General features: G+C 46.6%; 1 protein-coding gene across 3 annotated transcripts in view; it reads right to left on the bottom strand.

The window, feature by feature from the left end:
• nrp1a (neuropilin 1a) overlaps positions 1 to 19,088 on the bottom strand; it is a 60,944-nt gene that overhangs the window by 35,556 nt on the left and 6,300 nt on the right. For all 3 annotated transcript variants that reach the window (XM_069151328.1, XM_069151326.1, XM_069151327.1), the window contains one exon: positions 4,417 to 4,598. In XM_069151328.1, coding sequence (XP_069007429.1) covers positions 4,417 to 4,598 — 182 coding nt within the window. The remainder of the gene's footprint in view (positions 1 to 4,416; positions 4,599 to 19,088) is intronic.

The following is a 19,088-nucleotide window of genomic DNA, read 5'->3' on the forward strand; positions in this document are numbered from 1 at the left end:
TTGTAAATATGAAAGTTGGACTCGCAAATTGCAGTGAGGCTCGCAGGAAACAAACACATCCACTGTTTCATTTCATCTGAGATGAAACAAACAGTGTAGCTTCAGTGCGCCCGGCTGTCCGACTTCTGCTTTTAAACAAACAGCCGGATTTACGGGAGGAAGTTAGCAGAGAGGAAAAGAAGTAACCTTGAATGCAAAACATTTACCGTCAGCCTCCAACCAGGCACTCCGATGTTTACTGCTGCCTCTAATGGCTTCTTTTAACTCTCTGTTATACTGAGTCCTCCTCTGGATGGGAGAGTAAACAAATGTCATCTGTGACCTGCTTGCTGATTGATTAGAATTTGATTAACAGGACGAGTTGTAGCCCGCGAAATTATGTTTAATGAAGATTTGATTTCAATCTTTCGTGAGTGTTCATGATTTATGATAAATCTTAAATAAATATGGTTTTCACATTAAGGGAGCAGGGTGCCTTTCAACTGTGCTCTCCCTGATGACTTGTCCTCTGCGTCTCTATTAAGCTGCTGCTCTAAGTGCTGAGAGCAGGCCAGCGACCGGGCGTTAATCATTGGAACAACATCGCGCCAAGGAGCGGGCGTTAAATGGGACAGCCTCTCGCTATTTTCATTTTGAAAATGTCTCTCTTCCTCCCGTTCAACACATCCACGGTTTTATTTTTGTTTTTTTTTCCATCTAATCATCACTCTCTCCACCTCCACGTCAGGGTTATTAGTGGCCGGAGTCCCAGGAGCTGAAGATGTTGTTCTTGGCCTGCGAGGTAAATCACCACTGTTTGTGTTGCTCTCTGGCTGATCGTTAGCCCAGTTCAACACCCCCTCCGCCCCCATTATTGCCCCCCACCCCTTCTATTACACCCCCCCCTCTCTCTCTCCATTTTGTCCTTATGTCACACTGACAGAAGGGGTTAATCGCCAGTGGAAAATGGACTCTTTCAACACTAAATCAAACATTAACCTGAAGCCTGCCGAGTGTCAGTCATTTAAACAGATGGAACGGTGCGTTTACCAACACACACATCCTCAGGCACTGTGCTACTGATATGGTGTTTAGCATGTTGTTCCTATGATGCCCCCCCCCCTCCCACACACACACACACACACTCAGAGGGGGATGACGCACTGCTGATTGGAGAGGGGAGGGCAGTCTCTCCCTCTGACTCTCCTTGAAGATATTTGTTGTCTCGAGTTTCCATGAGGGCCGTTGGTGTGTGTGTGTGTGTGTGTGATGTGACTGCGTGTCTCCATGCCAGATGTGACCTATGGCATCAGGGCGTGCCGTCCACAAAATGTGCCCTATATGAGGACCCACCCAACACACACACAAACACACACACCTTGAAAGTGTTTTCACAGGTGTGTGCTCAGTAGAAGCGCCCGCATCAGGATGACACGGTAAAAGCATGACATGTTTTCTAGTGTAACACCGAAGGCCTCCCTCCAACAGACTTAGTCATTCTGCTGAGTAACTGAGGCAGAGATGAGCTTGTGTGTGTGTGTGTGTGTGTGTGTGTGTGTGTGTGTGTGTGTGTGTGTGTGTGTGTGTGTGTGTGTGTGTGTGTGTGTGTGTGTGTGTGTGTGTGTGTATGAGTGGGATGGAGAGGAGGGGGGAGGGGGGCTACCAGTGGCACTATCTCTGCCTCCTCGCCCACTTCAATGGGCCCTCGTCCAGCCTTGATGTGGCTCTAAGCAAACTGCAGAGCTGTTAAAAGAAAACATATGCTGTGCATGTGTACACTTAAGAAGATGAATCTTTCCAGAATCACTCGAGGACTTTAAGTGAGATTCTGTGAGATGACAGGGTAAACACAGCCTTCTACAAAAGCAGCAGCATTTTGATTTTTCTTACCCGGCGTCAATTCAGTTCACTCAACTTTTTGGGTCTGTTATAACAGATTTTTGTTTACACTGGTTTTTGCTTTTCAAGTCAAGGTTATCATTTGCTCAGCTTTTTTTTTTTTTTTATTCACCTTTTTATTTTGAGCTGGAAGTCAGGCGTCTGGGGAGACAAACACAAACACAACCAGTTTGCTAATCTGCTCCCTTCAGCCCAAATATTCCCCCCTGCGCCTTATCCCTCTTTCCTATCTCTTCCTTCCTCCACCATCTCACTCTTCCTGTCTCTTGCCAGACTTCAGCCAGCCGAGCGTGGCTGCCAATTTGCAGGCTATAAAATAAATAGCCCATGCTAATTAAGATGGTTGGATGGGATTGAGGAGTGGAGAGGCTGATGTGGAAGCGGCCACAGAGAGCCGCAAAACAACCTGCTCTCTTCCAATTAGACACTTTGCAGGCTAGCGCTGATAAAAGCCAGGGCTACGAATGCCAGTTTTTCAAGTGTGTGTGAAAGTGTATTTACATAGTTTACAGCTAAAGTGGGCAGACCTGCACATATAAACATCCTTGTAGAAGTTGGCATACGATCCCTAAGGGGAGTGTGTGTTTACATATGTTTGCTTTGTGAGTGTATTTATCTTCCATGTGACCTTTGCTTGTGTTTAACCGGGGATGAAAGGCAGTACCAGTCCCCGAGGTTGACTTCCAGTGATCCTGGTCTATAATCGCAGTGATAAACAGGCCGCATTCTTTGCATTACCCTTCATTGACATGCACAAGCGCCAGCCTGCCGTTCCTCCATGCGTTATCAGAGCATCTGTGTATCATCATTAACGTTACATGTGTTAGCCAACACAATGTTTTCCCAACTAATACCCTGCTTGTTGATAAGCTGTGCTAATCAGCTAGCTTTGTCTCTCGCTTTCTGCTTGGTTCCCTCTCTCGCTCGAACAAACAGAGCCGTTAATTGATCTCAGAGCCCCGTTCTTGGCGGGAGCCAGCGCCGCAGTAGTCAAAACACACAGTGAATTCAAAGCATTTTGAGGGTCTGGATCCACTATGGAAGCCACGGCACACCCATGTTGCTCTTCTCCGCAGGGGGATTGAACTAGCTGCAAAACAGCCGGATGAAAAAAGTTCAGCCGTCTGCCTTTTTCCTCAGCCCTGATTCGCCTTTGTTTTCAATCAGCAAAAAAAAAAACACAGATTGTCATCAAGCTCCAACTCTGGAGTCCTGACTTCATCTACATCCACGCTTATTTCTCGCTAGATCTGTATTTCCTCATATCTCAGCAGCCTGCGAGTGTGTTCAGCAGTTCCTCCGCTATCGCCGAAGGGCCCCTAACACAGCTCATTTATAATCAGTCCTGGCTAATAGATGAGAGCGGGAAATACCGAGCTAATCGTGGAAAGAATGGAGTAGATTTAACGGGCCCATCGAGGGGGAACGAGGCGGTGTGTGCGGACGACTCTGCGTATGTCAAGGTTGAGTGTCGCTTTGATCTCATAAATGCACCCACACTCTGCCAGCTGCTCCGCCGTGATGGTGACACGCACAAACCCAGACACACAAACACAAACCAGCCCAGATTAAAAGGAGGGAGGGTCCTCGCCGAGTCATTCATCACGTCTCCGAGGTCATGGAGGGAGGGGGGGCTGTCCCGTAGACTGCTGCTAAGGTTAATTAATGAAAGTGGAGTCTGTAGCACCTGTCTGCCTTCTAGTCACTCTCTAGACATGCTCTTCTCCTCCTCTTCCTCCTCCTCCTCTTCCTCCTTCTTCCAGACCAAACAAAGGAAGGCAGGCCAACAGGAAATTCTCCTCCTTGTTATGCTGTGATCTGATAAGATGGACATCCCATGATAATATTTGTGGTTTAACATACGTACCTGGTTCCCAGCTAAAATTACCCACAGCTCCTATATTTAGGTTAAACACTGAGGAAGGAACCTCAAACTGATTGCATACAACAGCGGCGCTGAGAGCACTTCCTGAACCTGAACCCTGTTGAGTGGATTGAATTCACTTTCTCTCCACAACCAGCCCATAATGGCTGCTCCATCTCCTCACTGTGGATCGTCATGTGACAATAAAACAACACTTAAACAACATTTGTTAAATTAGCGCTGAGCAAATTACGCCATTGCTTATTGTATTATAATTCACGGCAGATAAAAATTGCCACAATTACGGAACATATGGGACATTGATTCATTGGTTTTGAATGAAGCATATTGCTTGCCATATTGCGATTGCATAATTTGATGCTCTGATGACTTGACTACATCACAAACAAACCATGAAATTAGACGGCAAGGCTCTTTCTTGCTTCATTATTGGAATTATTCCTGCGGCTCTCATACCGCATCGGACTGCGTAGGTTTCATAGATTCAGCTATGGTGAGCTAGATTTGATCAAGAATATATTGATGATGGAAAATATTTAAGATTGAAATTTTTTAAGTATGATATGAAGCATAGCTATGGTTGTTGGTGTATATCAGTAATCTGTTCAGTGTCTTGTCCTGGGCATCAGGTTGAAGCTGTGATGATCACCCACCTGTCTTGAAGATCTCGTATCGGATGGAGAAACCTGCTCCGTGGGTCTCGTAGTCAGACACAAACTTGATGAAGAGCTGGTTTCCGGAGGAGACGACCGGAGAGGGCGCGATCTTTCCGCAGTACTTCCCCACCAGCTGACCGCTCTCGTCCACGCCGTCCCGCACCTCCACGTAGTCATACCTGAGCAAAGAGAGCAAGACAGGCAGCGTCAGTCACACGGTGAGCTGTAAATCTGAGTCTCCTTTACGTCTTCTCGTCTTTACAGTTCATACTGTTTATACTGTGCATCTAAGAAGACATACAGCACACACACACACACACACACACACACACACACACACACACACACACACACACACACACACACACACACACACACACAGATACACACACTCTCAGAGGACCACATACAGAGCAACACAGCATATTGTGCAGGTAATGTAGTGGAAATAAAACACCATGTACTAATGAGGTCTCAGGTTAAAACACAGAGAACAGGTGGGCAGGCTATGCTTTCATTATATTGAGACACACACACACACACACACACACACACACACACACACACACACACACACACACACACACACATACAGCAGAGGTTTTGTGCTCCCAGCAGCACTGAGGTCAGGTTTATGTAACTGCTTTAACTACTAAACTTTAGCTGAACAGTTGTCTTTCTGTTTAACCACAGGAAAACACTCACAGTGTGAGTTTGTGTGTGTGTGTGTGTGTGTGTGTGTGTGTGTGTGTGTGTGTGTGTGTGCCTGTTCTATAAGAGAATATGGGAGTTAATATTATTTTGGCCTTTGGCTCAGGTTGGTGTATAGATAGAGCAGCTGTTAAGGCTATTAAAAACACACACACACTCAAACATCACATTCAAATGGAATTTCAGACCCACGGCTATTGAAGGGAGCGGCCCCTTAATTGAGTTGGTGCAGAGTTTGGGAGCAGAAGAGGAAAACAGCTTCAAAATAGGACTGGGAACGAGAACCATGACACACACAGACACACACACAAACACACACAGATTCTGGCATGCAAAACTTAAGCTGCTAGAGGAGAAATCAGAGCGCCCGGCCAAGCAGGGTGGTCTAAACAGCCTCTGGTTATCAGCGTGTGCGTGTGTGCAGGCAGTTGTTAAAAATGTACATTAAATGCATTTGAGTTGTGGTTTTCGCTCTCGTGCCTGCATGTGTGTGCGTGTTTGAATGATGGGTCGGGATGACTATTGGGCGCTGTGTTTTGACTGGGAGTGACGGCGGCGAGCGGCGCTCCAAAAGCAGATTTCGGTTCAGGTTTCTACGCTTCCTAATTGCCCGTAACGCGAAATTCACGACACATTTTCTGCTCTGCGGGCCACTTATCGAATATGTTCCTGCCCAAACACTGACCACCTGCAGCGCTGTTCCTCCATCTTCACCGTAAACCAGATGAAGAAAATGCAATTAATACAGAAATTAATTTGGGTATTCGCGAGTATAATGTGCAGCAGGTGTGAAGTCACATGCAGTCACACACACGCTCTTTCTGTCTCCTCTGAAAATATGTGCCTCCTGGGCAAAAGGGGCCCATTTTCATAGTTTTGCTTGATTCCTAAATTACTGTTAAAACATCAGGCCTCCTTAGTGATTCTGAACTCACTCAGTGCAGGGATTTTTACACAAAACGGCGATTTACACTTTGATTGATGGCGAGGGGGGTCTAAATCCCTCAGGTGGGACCTGACATGTATCAACACACACCCGTTGCCACCTTTTCCTACTAAATGGTTTCCTTCACCTGCGTCAAATGAAAAAAAAAATTGTATTTGTAAAGCAGAAATCGAGTTACTGGAGGTGATTTGAGGGAGAGGGGGGGGAAGGGGTGTCTATTACGTTTTCATACGCAAAATATTAAGGCGAGTGCGAGGGGAGTACAGAGTGTAAGTTAATGTAGAGCTGGACAGAAGTGACATCGCTCCAAATTGGGTCCCCTGTGGGAACAGCGGAGGATGGATGACTTCACTCGTCTTTTAGATCGGCTCGGGGTGATCTGAGGTGATATGGAGCTGTCAAGATGCATCAAGTACGTCCTCTTGTTCTTCATCTACCCTTTCAATTTTTAGTGTGTTGGGTTCAAGGTTTGATACCAAGAAAAGCTGCTGTCTGTCTCTAAAACCAGCAACTGCCAGTAGTCTCTGAGAGCCAGCCCTTCAATCTTGAAACCTCTTTTCACGATCGCCTCCGTACAGGCACAAAACTCCTCGACTCAACCAGTTCTTCTTCCTCTCTCCTCGTTGGGCCTCCAGCTGTTACATCAGCTCCGCATTGGCTTACACAAGTAGTAAAAAATACTAGTTTGACGTGGTGTTTATAGTGTTATCCTCCTTTGTGTTGAGGCCAAACAGCCGGGGAGGTAGTCATTATTTAGTTTAAAGGGCTCCACTGGGATTTAGTTGTAAAGATGTCATATAGTCGAGTTGAATCACAGGAGCAAAAAAGAAAGTTCACGTTACTTTAGTCTAAATACTATTTTAGGAACTGGAACAAAGGCATGCATTTTATTGTTTTCAGTTTAACTTGAAATCGTGGTTCAAGTTACAAGACGACACAACAGTAAGAAAAAAAAATCTCTCCTCTCCTCTCCTCTCCTCTCCTCTCCTCTCCTCTCCTCTCCTCTCCTCTCCTCTCCTCTCCTCTCCTCCTTTTGGTTCACAGCTCACTAGAGAGAGCATCAATCTTTCTGTGGCCCTGCTCTGTTCTATCAGCAGACTTATAATTCACCTCAGAGCCTCTGTCTCTGCAGCTATCTTACCCCTCCTCCCCTCCTCTCCTTCCCGGAGCTGCCAAAAGCTGAGCATTGCCAGACGCCTAAAAAATTGATGCTGAGATGCATCACTAAGATGAAGAAGGAGAGACGAGCGAGCTGCGGTGCAGCTGAAGGAGCTGAGTGAATGTTTACGTGTACGCTCGGTGTTTTTTGTGAGCATACATGCCCGATATATGAGCAAACAAATGTGTGCGCATGCAGAGCATTATGAATATTGTGAACAGTATAGCGAGTAGTGGTGTGTGCCCATGAAAAGAAGAGCTAATGTTTTCATTCTGCCAATCCTCACAGACCCCTCATTCACCGTCTAAATAGGAAAAGAAAAGGCTTATTTTTGCTTCTGTTTCAGCTCCTTGCACCTCCAGAAAAGCTGTTTATTGCGTTTTGACGCTGGCACATCATCAGCTTGGATGGCCCTCGCGAAGGCGGCGCAGCAGGGGAGAGAATGCAGATGGAAGAGAGAACACGCCTCGGGGGTCCTCGCTGTGGAAGATACAAGGAAGAGACCTCCTTCTCCAAAATGTCTCTATTTGTGCCTAAATGACTGGTGTGTCAGCCAGGACTCTGGTGGTTCTGCGCCGCTGGGTCCGCAACGCTACGCTCTGCTAACACAGATCCATCCAGGCCCTTATCATCTGGAAGGCATTATGAGAAACGCTTGGCTGGGCAGTTTGACGCCTTTCGAAAGTCTCTCCTTTAGCCAGCTGTGTTAAATGTAGCTCTAATCTATTGCTCTAAACACCTGTGGGGACTCACTTCGAGGCTTCAGAGTCCTCAGGGAGGACAGAGGACAGTTAACAACCTCGATTTAGGATCATAAAAGAAGTAGATGAATCTGGCCTACTTTGTAAACCCCAGACGGTCCCTCAGTTTTGGGGTTTCCTGCTTATCTATGTCCTCCTGATCTCTCAAGTTAGTATTCTTCCTCTCAGGAGTCTGCGTGGTGACCTTTTATGCTGTATTACTGCTGCTGCTGTTGTTATTCCTCATGACAATGCAATCCAGCGGAGCCATGCACCTATTTATCTGTCTGGTCTGCTTTGGGTCTGGGTGGGCCTGCTAACACGCCACAACACACACACAGATAATTACACACATACAGTGAGCTGCCTACCACAGTGCTAATAGTGAAAGCGGTTTGCCAATCCAGTGGGGAAATTAAAGGGAAAAAAGAGCGAGGTAGGAGGGTGGGGGGGCCAATGTAATTCTCAACGACCTTCGCTTCACCAACTCAAATGTATTAGCCTGCCTTCTTTCTTCAGGCGCAGAGAGAAAGCAATCCGCTAGTGTCAAAGGAAAACATTAGCCCTCCTTACAAAGCCGAAGAGAAGGCGACAAACCACCGGCCTAACAATAAAACAGTCATATTGCCTGAAGCTTTCCCATGGAAATAATCTGTCCTCCCTCTATAAATGTCTGCTTGATATGGTTCTACAAAAGCAATACAATCTCAGCCAATGGACTAAGGCTATGACAGACTGTATAAGCCTCGTACAATTGGTTAGATTTGTTAATCAGACCATTTATAAGCTCAAGCATGCTGTGGAAACCCCCCGAACAAGAGCTCTTTCTTTGTGGCGGGCCTTCGGTTCAGCTGTACACTGAACAAATGTCTGACCCCTTCACTTGCATTTCTCTGTCTGCGGCTGACAGTTTCAACAACTTGCTGTTTCATGAAAACATGTCACCTATGACATGTCAAAACATCTCTGGGTAGCACAAGTGGAAATGCCTAAACAACGAACTCGGGGCAGCTCTGTGAGGCCCAGGGAGACTGAGCAGGAAAAAGGACCTTGTTGTCAACTGTCAGAAAACTCCAGCCCGGAGACTTCATATATTAACGAGTCTCGCCGAACAAACTGTCACTTGGGGCTCCGGCAAAACATCATTAACGTTTGTTCAAGGGGGCCCGAGACAAGCAGCTCTACGAGTTACTTTTTCCGAGCCTGGAGGGGACATACCTCGCTGAAATAAAATGGTCTTTCACTCCGCTTTCCATCCCACACTGCCTCCCTATTGCACGTGACATTCATTAACCTGAACTAGAATAACAGGTTCCCTTTTTCCGTGGGCACCAGTCCAGCTGTAATGACCCCCATGTCAGCCGGCGTGGACAGACAAGGAAATAAGAAAAGAATGGGGCAGTAAACCAGGTCTACGTCGTAATGTTCCCAGCTAAAAACATGAACCCTAATTGACTTGCTAACATTAAGATTTTCATTGAAGGGAAAGACCTAATCATTTAAACACAAGCTTGACCATGATGCATACATTTTTTTTTTGTTTTTTTTTTGGCCATCACTCTCCACTGATGAAAAATTACTGCAGGAGTTGAAGAACCTCAAAACATGGCAACTCACCCCGCGGAATAAACCACCAGCCAATCAGAGCTGATGGCTTTAGAAGTGGTTCCTTGTCGGTGAGGAGAGAAGGGCATGATTGCTTTGCTCACCGCCGTCTTTCCACATAGATGGATGGAGATAAAATCAACAAAAAAGATGGATGTTCCCCACCCAAATGGCCCAGCTGCACCCGTCCAATGGGCCTCTTTGGGTGTCTCCACCACACGGTGAAACTCAGCTCTTGTCATATTTTTAGATACCGTAGCTGTTTCCGATTTTGTAGCGGCCTCGGCCACACACTTGTGAATCATATACGCCTTCCTAAACTGCAATTATCATTAGCATTGATGGATTTAGCATGCCTTCATCCATTAGCTTCCCTAATTACACTGTTGAGAGATCTGCTGTCGCCAACAATCAAATTAATGAATTTGGCTGTTTAGGCTCAATTATTGTATCACCCTCCCTCTGCAGCATGCACAATAATCCTTTATTCCGAAATATGAGCACAGACTGACAGAAGGAGATTTCTGCCCCAAGGGGGGGATTCTTGCTGCTTAGCACACAGCCGACTCACACCGCTGTGAACTGAAGAGGGGGTGCTTGGAGGGTGTGGGGCTAAAAACAAGCAGGGGAAATAAAGCTGCCCACAAAAGCTCCCACTGTTGCTGTCTAAATCGCCCGGGCTCACCTCACATGTAGAGCCTGCTGCACTTTGATCCCTGGGTACGTTCAAGTATGTTCAGCTGACTTGTTTTCTATTCCCATGAACGACTGCGACATGCCTGCAGGGCCTGAGCAGAGCTGTGCATATTTTCAGTCATCCTACTTGGACACAATTGCCCTCTCTTCCCTTACTAGAATAGTGGAGCATGACAAATAGGTCATAATAATATGATTATAGAAATGTGAATAGACATCACTAGTTTCAACAATTAAATAAGTCCTTTTTTTTAATATGTAGTATAATACTGCTGATTAAAATAGTTTCTTAAAAGACCCTGTTGATTTCGAACACTTTTTGGTGAAAAAGTTCATTCTTGCTCTAAGAGGACAATGTTTACTACATATAACAGTAAACTGTCCTCTTGGTGAAAATGCCTTGACAAGCAGAAAATAAAGAGAAAAATGCTGCAATAAATAAAATACATAGTTGATAATAATCCGATTTTCACATGGATTGCAACTGTTTCCTTGAATTTCCAAAATAAAAAGTGATAAATTCCTTTTGAAAATATTGTATATTTTTAAATATCTGCCTCCTCAGACTGCAGGGTAAGGGATTACACAAAGTCACTTGGTAACTCTCGGAAGAAGCCGAGCAGTCAAGCTTTTGGTTCTGACTGAGAAGACGTGGGGAGCCGGCAACCCCTGTGATAAATTAGCTGCGGGGGTTGTCAGGGAGACGTCCCTGTTCACTGCCCCGCCACCAGGAGAAAACATCCATGAATGCTGGTTCCCAGTTGATGACCCTGCAGCTAACCTAAAGGCCTGGTCTACAGAGTGGCAGGTTTAACACCTAACTATTGTACAAACATAATGATTTTTAAGAGTCAAATAGAAAATGATCTTTTCGCATGTAATATTGCTGCAAGCAGGACAAAGCATTTAGCTCACATCTCCTTTTGTTCTCATGAGTGTGAGGAATGACTAAGTACAGTCAATTAGAAAACTGCCCATGGCAAAATAGAATTGCACATCTAGCAATTTTTTTGCCGCTAAGTGAATGCCGGAAATTACACAGCTTTACAGGAAATAAAGCGTACATGCATGTTCGTGTGCAGATATGAATAATCACACTCAAAATGTGTGCTTTGGAAAATTAAACCACCTGAAATCTGCCCTTTGGGTAGATTTCAGAGAAACACTTCACAGAAGTAAAACAGCGATGTAATAGCGGCCTTATTATATAGTCATTTTGACTGAGAGCTGCTATGCAATATGTCAGTTATACACTCTGAAAAAGGTTAAACATGTTAACACACAGCCAGAAACTCTGTGATATGAATTAGGAAAGGAACCAAAATGAAAGGCAAGAAACTGAAAAATACTAGGAAAGAAACCCAGCCAAAAAAATAAAGAGGATGAAAATGTTTTCAGAAAGAGAGGGAGGAAGGGAGAAGCACTCCAGCCCATTTCTGGGGCCATTACAAGAGGGAATGGCTCCCATTTGTCCCACCTTGACATTTGAGAGGATCTCTGATTACACAGGAGAGAGGGGCAGGCAGAGGTGAGTGAGGAGAGAGTTCTCCACAGGGGTCTGTGGCGCAGCTCAGATGATACACCGTCGTTACAACAATGAGAAGTCAAGGGTAAAAATAACAGGACGCGGGGAGAAAAAGGGGTGATGTGGCACAGCAGGGCCGACTTGTAAACTGTCTCATATAAACGCACCGCCCCCCCCCCCCCCCCCCCCCCCCCCCCCACCGTACTCATCCTATGGAACACCTCAGTGGTATGAATACATGCATGCCCTGCAGGGAGGGAGAGAGCAAATGTTTGCTTCACCTCAACATGAACCTTCTGTATAATGAAGACTCAAAAATCCATATCTTAGTTCACAATGTAAAGTATCTGACCCTTACAGCCCCTTAAGCAACTGACATCAGTTGAGATGTACAAAGCCTCACAGCTCAGTAAAGAAAAACTATGAAGCAGGATAAATTATCCTGGACATTTACTGCAGTTCAGGGTTGAGACTGAACCACGTTCACTGACATTCCTCCTCCTGCCTCCCACTTAACCCATCCAGACCTTCTATTACGTCTCATACTGTTCAAAATCTCATGTTCGTCTCACAGGCAACCACCACCACCCCAGCTTCAACTACACCACCAGGGGACTCAGGACTCCTTATCGGGGCAGCCGTCCTGCGGGGCGCTCTGCAAGGATCTACACCGACCACGATCACGCTGTCCCAGGGGTCCGATTCGGTGCCAAAATCTTGTCACTAAATTGTTTCATTTTTTTGTGGTCTCTTCTAGTTGAAGTGCTATCATCACCACATTTGGAGAAGAATTTGTTGTCTTATGGAAATACAGTAGCTCCATTGTGCCTTTATCTGAGCAAACGTAGCTGCGGACATACATTTTTCATTAAATAACAAGTCTTGGCAAAATCATATCTGTATATCTGGTCATTTGGTTCACTCATAATCAGGCTAACTGTGACTTTCTAAAAGGGGAGACCAGGATGCAGAGCCAGATAAATCATGACACTGGTGATGACGGTCAAAGAACACTATCCCATTTATTAAGGGTATGTCACAAAAAGGGGGTGGGGTCAAACTATTACTGGATATCCTGTTCATGGCTGCATGTGGAGGATGTACATGATTAAGGCCAGGCTTCGCTGGAACCATGTGACAAGAAGAAACATCAGGAAATGTGAAGATAATTGTAAACAACCTTGAGCTAGTGACCCACTGAACCTGACATGGGACTAAAATTAGCCACGTGAGCGCTTCATGACTTTACGCTTTATGGGCTGACGAGAAAATACAACAGCAGCAACGAAAATGGGGTTCGGAGGCAAATCATCTATCTGTCTCGGATGCTGTGAGAGAATAGTGGAGCTCTCCGCCGAGTAAATGAGCTGTATATGCGAGGGACATTCAAAGAAGGCAAGGGGAGCAAACGAGGAGAGGAGAGGAAAGGGGGGGTGGAGTTGAAGATGAGGTCAACTAGAGGTAAAGCCTTTGGGTGCTGTTCAAAACTCTCTCGATGCTCCACAATGGGCAGGAAGAGAGAAAGAGTGTGGTGTGGGTGGGATGGCGGTGTGAAAAGGAAACTGCTGAGGGAGATAGAGAAGGCATGAAAAGTCAGGTTGTTGATAGAAGGAGCACAGGAACTGTAACAAAAGAGAAAAATAGCGCGAGTAGCTGATAGTGGTTGTTGGCAAACAGGTGCCAGAGTGAATTCAGTCAACAGTTCAGTGGGGTGAAGCCTGCTCCCTCTCTCTAAGATGCTTTTACATGGCTTTGATGGCGAGGAAGCTCGAGGGCAACGGTAATAATAACCGCACTGGGAATTATTCAATTAAATGTCCTATCCGTCCCCCCTGGCGTTCCCCCTCCTCTTCCTTTACTTTGTCCTCCCTGGAGGCTGTGGAAGGCGATTAGGGGGGTGGGGGGGGTGTCAGAGAGCAGTCTGTGCTGGGTGGTTCATGATCCGGTCATCTGGCTGGACATGCAGCCACTTGGCTTGGAGCGGGGAAGGCTGGGACCAGACCTCCCGTGGGAGCGTTGAGGACCACGATTGTCCTCTTTAGTGTTAAAGAGACATAAACAGTCCGAATAAACTACACCTGACCTTAAACCCACACATTAAATTGGAGACAACACAAGCCATAGTTCTAGTTCTTAACAGGAAGAGGAACAAAGATTGTGATCAAAACAAATAGAAGGAGTGTTTCTACAATGGGCACATATTTGCGGGCACGACCAGGTAAACATTGGTTGCCAGTTCCGGCGAGTTTCTTTTGAGCCCTCGAAGGTGATATTTCTTGTTTAAAACCTCATCCTTTATTCCACGTTGATGGCTGCATTGTTCCCACTGTGTGCAAAGAACTCAGATTTTCCAGTGATGCAGCGCTTTGAAAGCCAAATAGGCCGTGCTGTGAGGGCCACATGCCAAGCGGTCCATCTCCTCCGTGGTGTCGGGCAGAGAGGCTGAATTCTTGGCATTACAGGGCTGATTTAAGTGCTGATGGCCAGCGAGCTATTGCCAGCACTTGCAGGGCAAGGTGACTCCTCCATTTACTGGCTGAACAATCAAACTTTGTTGTCAACTTGGAGGCCATCTGTCCAGTACAATCATTTCCCTGAGCTTTCTGGCGAAATCCCCTGGGAGATTGTGGAAGTATGCACGCAGGAGAGGGCCCTTCTTGTCCCTTATCCTGGAGAGGCCGGGCAGGCGCCAGAGGTGCCGCACTACCCTACTGAGATAATGCCAGAAAAGGTTGCTGTTAGGCTAAATTTACAGTCTTTTTTTTTTTACAATTACTGCCGTGTAACAAAAGAAATAGGGCCGTGAGAATTTTTTTTTTTTAATGGTGGCTACAATGGAAATGAAAGACCACAACTAATGTTGCCAATTTAGTGAGGAGAGATCAAGCAAAGAGCAAACAAAGAAAGGGATTGTAAGTGGCTCTAACTCAATCAGAGAGCACTGGGGTACCGCCCCATCAATCACTGTCTGCTTGCGGCTCTGGCCGAATCACGCAAGGCTGAGTGGTGGAGAAACGCCAGCGAGCCATCGGCCTGCTGAGAGCAAACACCGTGTCCAAAAATTACCCCGGGGATCTGGGGCTGAGACAGGAGGGTCCACGGCCCCCTACTTCCTACCTACCTACTCCCTTACCCACCGCAAACAAACTTTGCATCACCCGGAGCCCCTCTGGGGACACGCTTGATTGTTTGAATAGAAAGCCCTGTGGTCGGTGAGACACCCCCCCCTCCCACCTGCCACCCCTCGTAGATCTGTAAGCACCGGGGCGTTAGGGCAACAAACAAGCTGCGTAGGAACCACGGCCACATCAATCAAAATTATAGGCCCCATTCAAGGTTAGACCACTGAACGAAACATGTCTGACAAGCCTGGACAAGCGGTATTAAAGAGTCCACGACTCCCTCCTCAATTCAAGCATGGAGCCTCTTCTCCTTCTTTCTCCTCCAGAACGGGTGGAGAAGAGAAGGACTGTTTCAACGTAAGCCACCCCTGACGACTGCTCCGCCACCCACATATCCCCAACTTATTCATTCATCCTTCTTATCACGTCTTCTTGTTTTCCATAAAACCTCATAAACAGAGAAATCCGCATTTGATGGAGGGAAAAAAGGCAAGAGAGGAAAACCTGTTGCTAGTTATATTATACGAAGCAGAGCGAGGGGGGAGATGGCGCTTATTGCCAACTGTCCTTTGGAAACAGTAACGTATAATTGAATTATAGTCTCAGTGTTTAATGCTTTTTCATCGGCGTTGGAAGGAGAATGAGTATGAATTTTTCTTACAGTCAATAGACGTGTGTCCAGATAGAGAGCTGAGATTACCAAATGTTGTCCTCTAATCAGGAGTCTGTCCACAGGGCTCCTTTTTTAGCAATCTGTTTTGGATAAAAAGAAAAAAGTAAAAGAGCATACGGCTGACATCGCTAAGCTGTGTGGGCTGGAGCTCCATTTGACAAGAAACTTCCATATAGGGAAGCTTGTATTGGTTTGAGGTTGGAAAGAAAAAGAAGAAGAAAAACAAATTCACCAGCCATAAGCCAGAAACAGCTTAGGGACACGAGTCCCTGGCAAACACAAGTTGCTAACTCCCACATCGAGATGAAAAACAAAACAAGCAAGACACGTGAGACCGGGATGCTTTTGTGCTGCCGCAAATATGCGACCGGAGCTTGAAATCCTGTGGATTATTTATGAGCGCGGGCCTTGTGTCATCCCTTCCTCTCCTCCTCTCCCACCTCGTTCCTCCTTTTCCTACTCCTCCGCCGTGAAGTCGACCTGCCTCCTGCTGCGAGGTAGAGTGGCTCGCCTCCCGGTTGTGGTCAGGTTGTGCATGAATCAAAGTGGTGACAGAGCAGCGGGGAGGATGGCAGATGCCACGGCCAGAAAGCTTTTCAATCAGGCTGCCCTTCCAAGCCGCGGCCAAGGTGAAACACTTCACCGGTGGATGAGGAAAAAAAAAAAAAGACCCACAACCCCACGGTCACACACACACACACACACACACACACACACACACACACACACACACACACACACACACACACACGCACATGTAGTGCATGCATGCAAGCACACATGTGCACAGACCTACTTTAATCCTTCTCATTAGCCAAGGAGTCAGCCCTCCAAGTTTAAAAGGGATGAAGAAGAAGAAAGAGAGTAATGAGAGTGAAGGTCAATGGCTTTCTGATGCAACATCTCTGTCTGCTGTCCAGTCTTTTGTGCCCTCTGGTTAATTAACAAGGTGAACACGTCTGAAGATTTAGCAGCAGTGTGGCTTCCATTTGCTCTGAACGGCTCACCTGCCTCGCTCACAGTTATGTCTTGCAGGTAGAAAATTGGGACGATATTTTCCGAATAGAAATTGAAGTCTGGGGAAGTTTTAACATGCTGACAAAATAAGGATTGTTATAATTGCTGTGAAGTGCAAACAAGACATATTCAAAGTAGATTGTTCTTTGTGATGCTGCTGACAAGCTTCTTTCAAGGTGCGCTGTTTCAGTGTAATTTTAGGTCTAATTTGATTTCCATTGTTACAAACTGTGGGAGTCTGTCGCTGCACAAAATACCAGCTGTTCAGCTGTTTTTGCCGAACCTGGTAGTTAAAAGAAGCGGTGTCGCCCTACGCACTCTATTTTGCCGTGCCTATTTTGCAGTACCGCTTTGAACTCCCCCAGCATGGATTGCTCCTGTGACATGCGCTTTTTTTTTTTAAAAGGAACATGCTGACAGCAGAAATAAATGCTCGCTAACAGGCCATAAGTATCTCCAACAATTCTTGTCAATCCCAAACCCCATCCCCACAGCCCTCGAGGTCACGGCACTCCTTTTCTTTAAAAGCTGCCACCGCCACCGGCCTGTTAAAAAAAGGTTCCTGGATTATTTACTTTCCTCCATGACAACGGCTAATGAACAATCACACAGCCCACCTCTTCTTATTTGCCCACGAAGAGGAGGGTGAGCAAAGAGCAAGGGGTTACTCTGACTCTTCGCACCCCAGCTGTGAAGCTCCACTGCTCTTTATCATGGAGCTGCTGCATGCTTTTAAGGTGGAAGGGTAACAAGGGATTTAGGAAAAGTGGCTGAGTGGATCTTTTCCCTGAAGCGCCTTCTGTCCTCCACTCTCACTTCCTAGAAACAGGTGGCACTCTTTGTTGGCCGCTATGACCGTATGAGTGGAGTTAGTGGGATTCCACATGACAAAGAAGGAGCCGGCTATAGATACAAGGCAGGTTAATAATCCCCCCGCCCCCTTCCCAAGCTCCTCTTCTGGAGTCCATGGCCTGGTCACAGATGCCAGGAGGGGCAGGATGTCTATTGTAGAAGGTAAGCAGCAGAGAATGTTTGCCTTCCCAGCAGGCCCAGCGGCTCCACGGGGGCAGCTCAGCGGGAGGGTGCAGCGAAGGGGCGGGGGGGACAGAGAGAGGAGAAAGCTAACAATTAAAAAGAGGAAAAGAGTGCTTTTCCAAGCTTTGAGTTTCAGGCACCTGAAGGCAGGGGGGCTCTCGCAGACTTTTGAAGCGTGGTGTGGAGGGGAGACTTTCACTGACTCTCCCTTCTGTCTCCCCCCACAAAGGGCTGCTTTAGAAGGCATTCCTCGAATATCTCCGCTACCTAGTACCACCCTGCCATACATCTCATCTGGACCCCCCCCACACACACACCCACCCACACACACACACACCCACACACACACCACCCCACCCTCCGTCTCCTGCACACAGGGTCACACTGGAATTTCAGTGAGGTCCAGAAAAATACCATCCAGACAGAGAGAAAAGCAAAGAAACGGGGGAGGGCTGCGTGAGAGGAGACAGCCTCTGACTGACTGGCTGACTGCACGGGATTTCAGTGTGCTGAAGAAAGAAAATTTTTTTGGTCTGGTCAGCAAATCCGATTGCTATCAATGATTCATAATGTTGTCAGGAGTACATCATATCTGTGGAAAGTTGGTAATCCTCTTCAAGTCAGCAGGAGAGAAGGAGGTGGAGAGAACAGCCTGCAGCTCAGGATACAAGATTTCAAGGTTTAAGTAAGTTCAAAACTTTATCAGTCATCGAAACATAAAACTTGAACAATAAGAACCACAGCATGTCGTTAAAATTGGATAAATTGCCCTTCAGTGTGCTTTGTGTAAAACCTGCCTGCCACTTGTTTAGATTCAAATTCACTGAAACCTCCATTTTTCCCTCAGATGGCTGCCGCAGCCCGATGAGGCTGACAGCCCTTATCAGATTGCAGAGAGAGAGAGAGAATGGGTGCACAGAAAGGGAGCTCAGCAAAACCATATCTATTTACTTCACTTTTTCACTTGAGCTTGGCTCGCTCATTCCACCGATTTTGAGAGGGAACTGACTTCAAATATTTGCCTTGATGCGGCCTGCGCCTTTGCCTCAAACTTCATTAGCTGTGAGAGGCAGCGAGGGCGGCCCCCGAAACTCCACTCTGTGAAAGTCTACAATGGTGCGTGAAAGGTAAACACGTTCTGCATTCGGAATCGCAAGGCTCACTTAGTCCCCTTATCTCTGTGATGAAGTGTTTTTCTCCCCCAGCTCTCAGGATACAGGCCTCTGCACTTCCCCAAACAAACCTGTCAAGGGTAGCGCACACGTGCAACAACACCGGCGCAGCCAGACGCCACTCGGTAAAGGCTGTTTTTCTTTTTACGAGCACCACTTTGAGTGCTTCTTGTTTGGTTTGCTGATAAGAGCCATGTTGGAGAACATGTGGTGCATGTGTGTTCCATTTGCCCACTAATTAGATTGCAAGGCAATGCACTGAAGCATG

This window comes from Embiotoca jacksoni, unplaced genomic scaffold (genome assembly GCF_022577435.1).
Source record: "Embiotoca jacksoni isolate LCO1_2020_lvr unplaced genomic scaffold, fEmbJac1.0.p SCAF_17, whole genome shotgun sequence".
Lineage (NCBI taxonomy): Eukaryota > Metazoa > Chordata > Actinopteri > Embiotocidae > Embiotoca > Embiotoca jacksoni.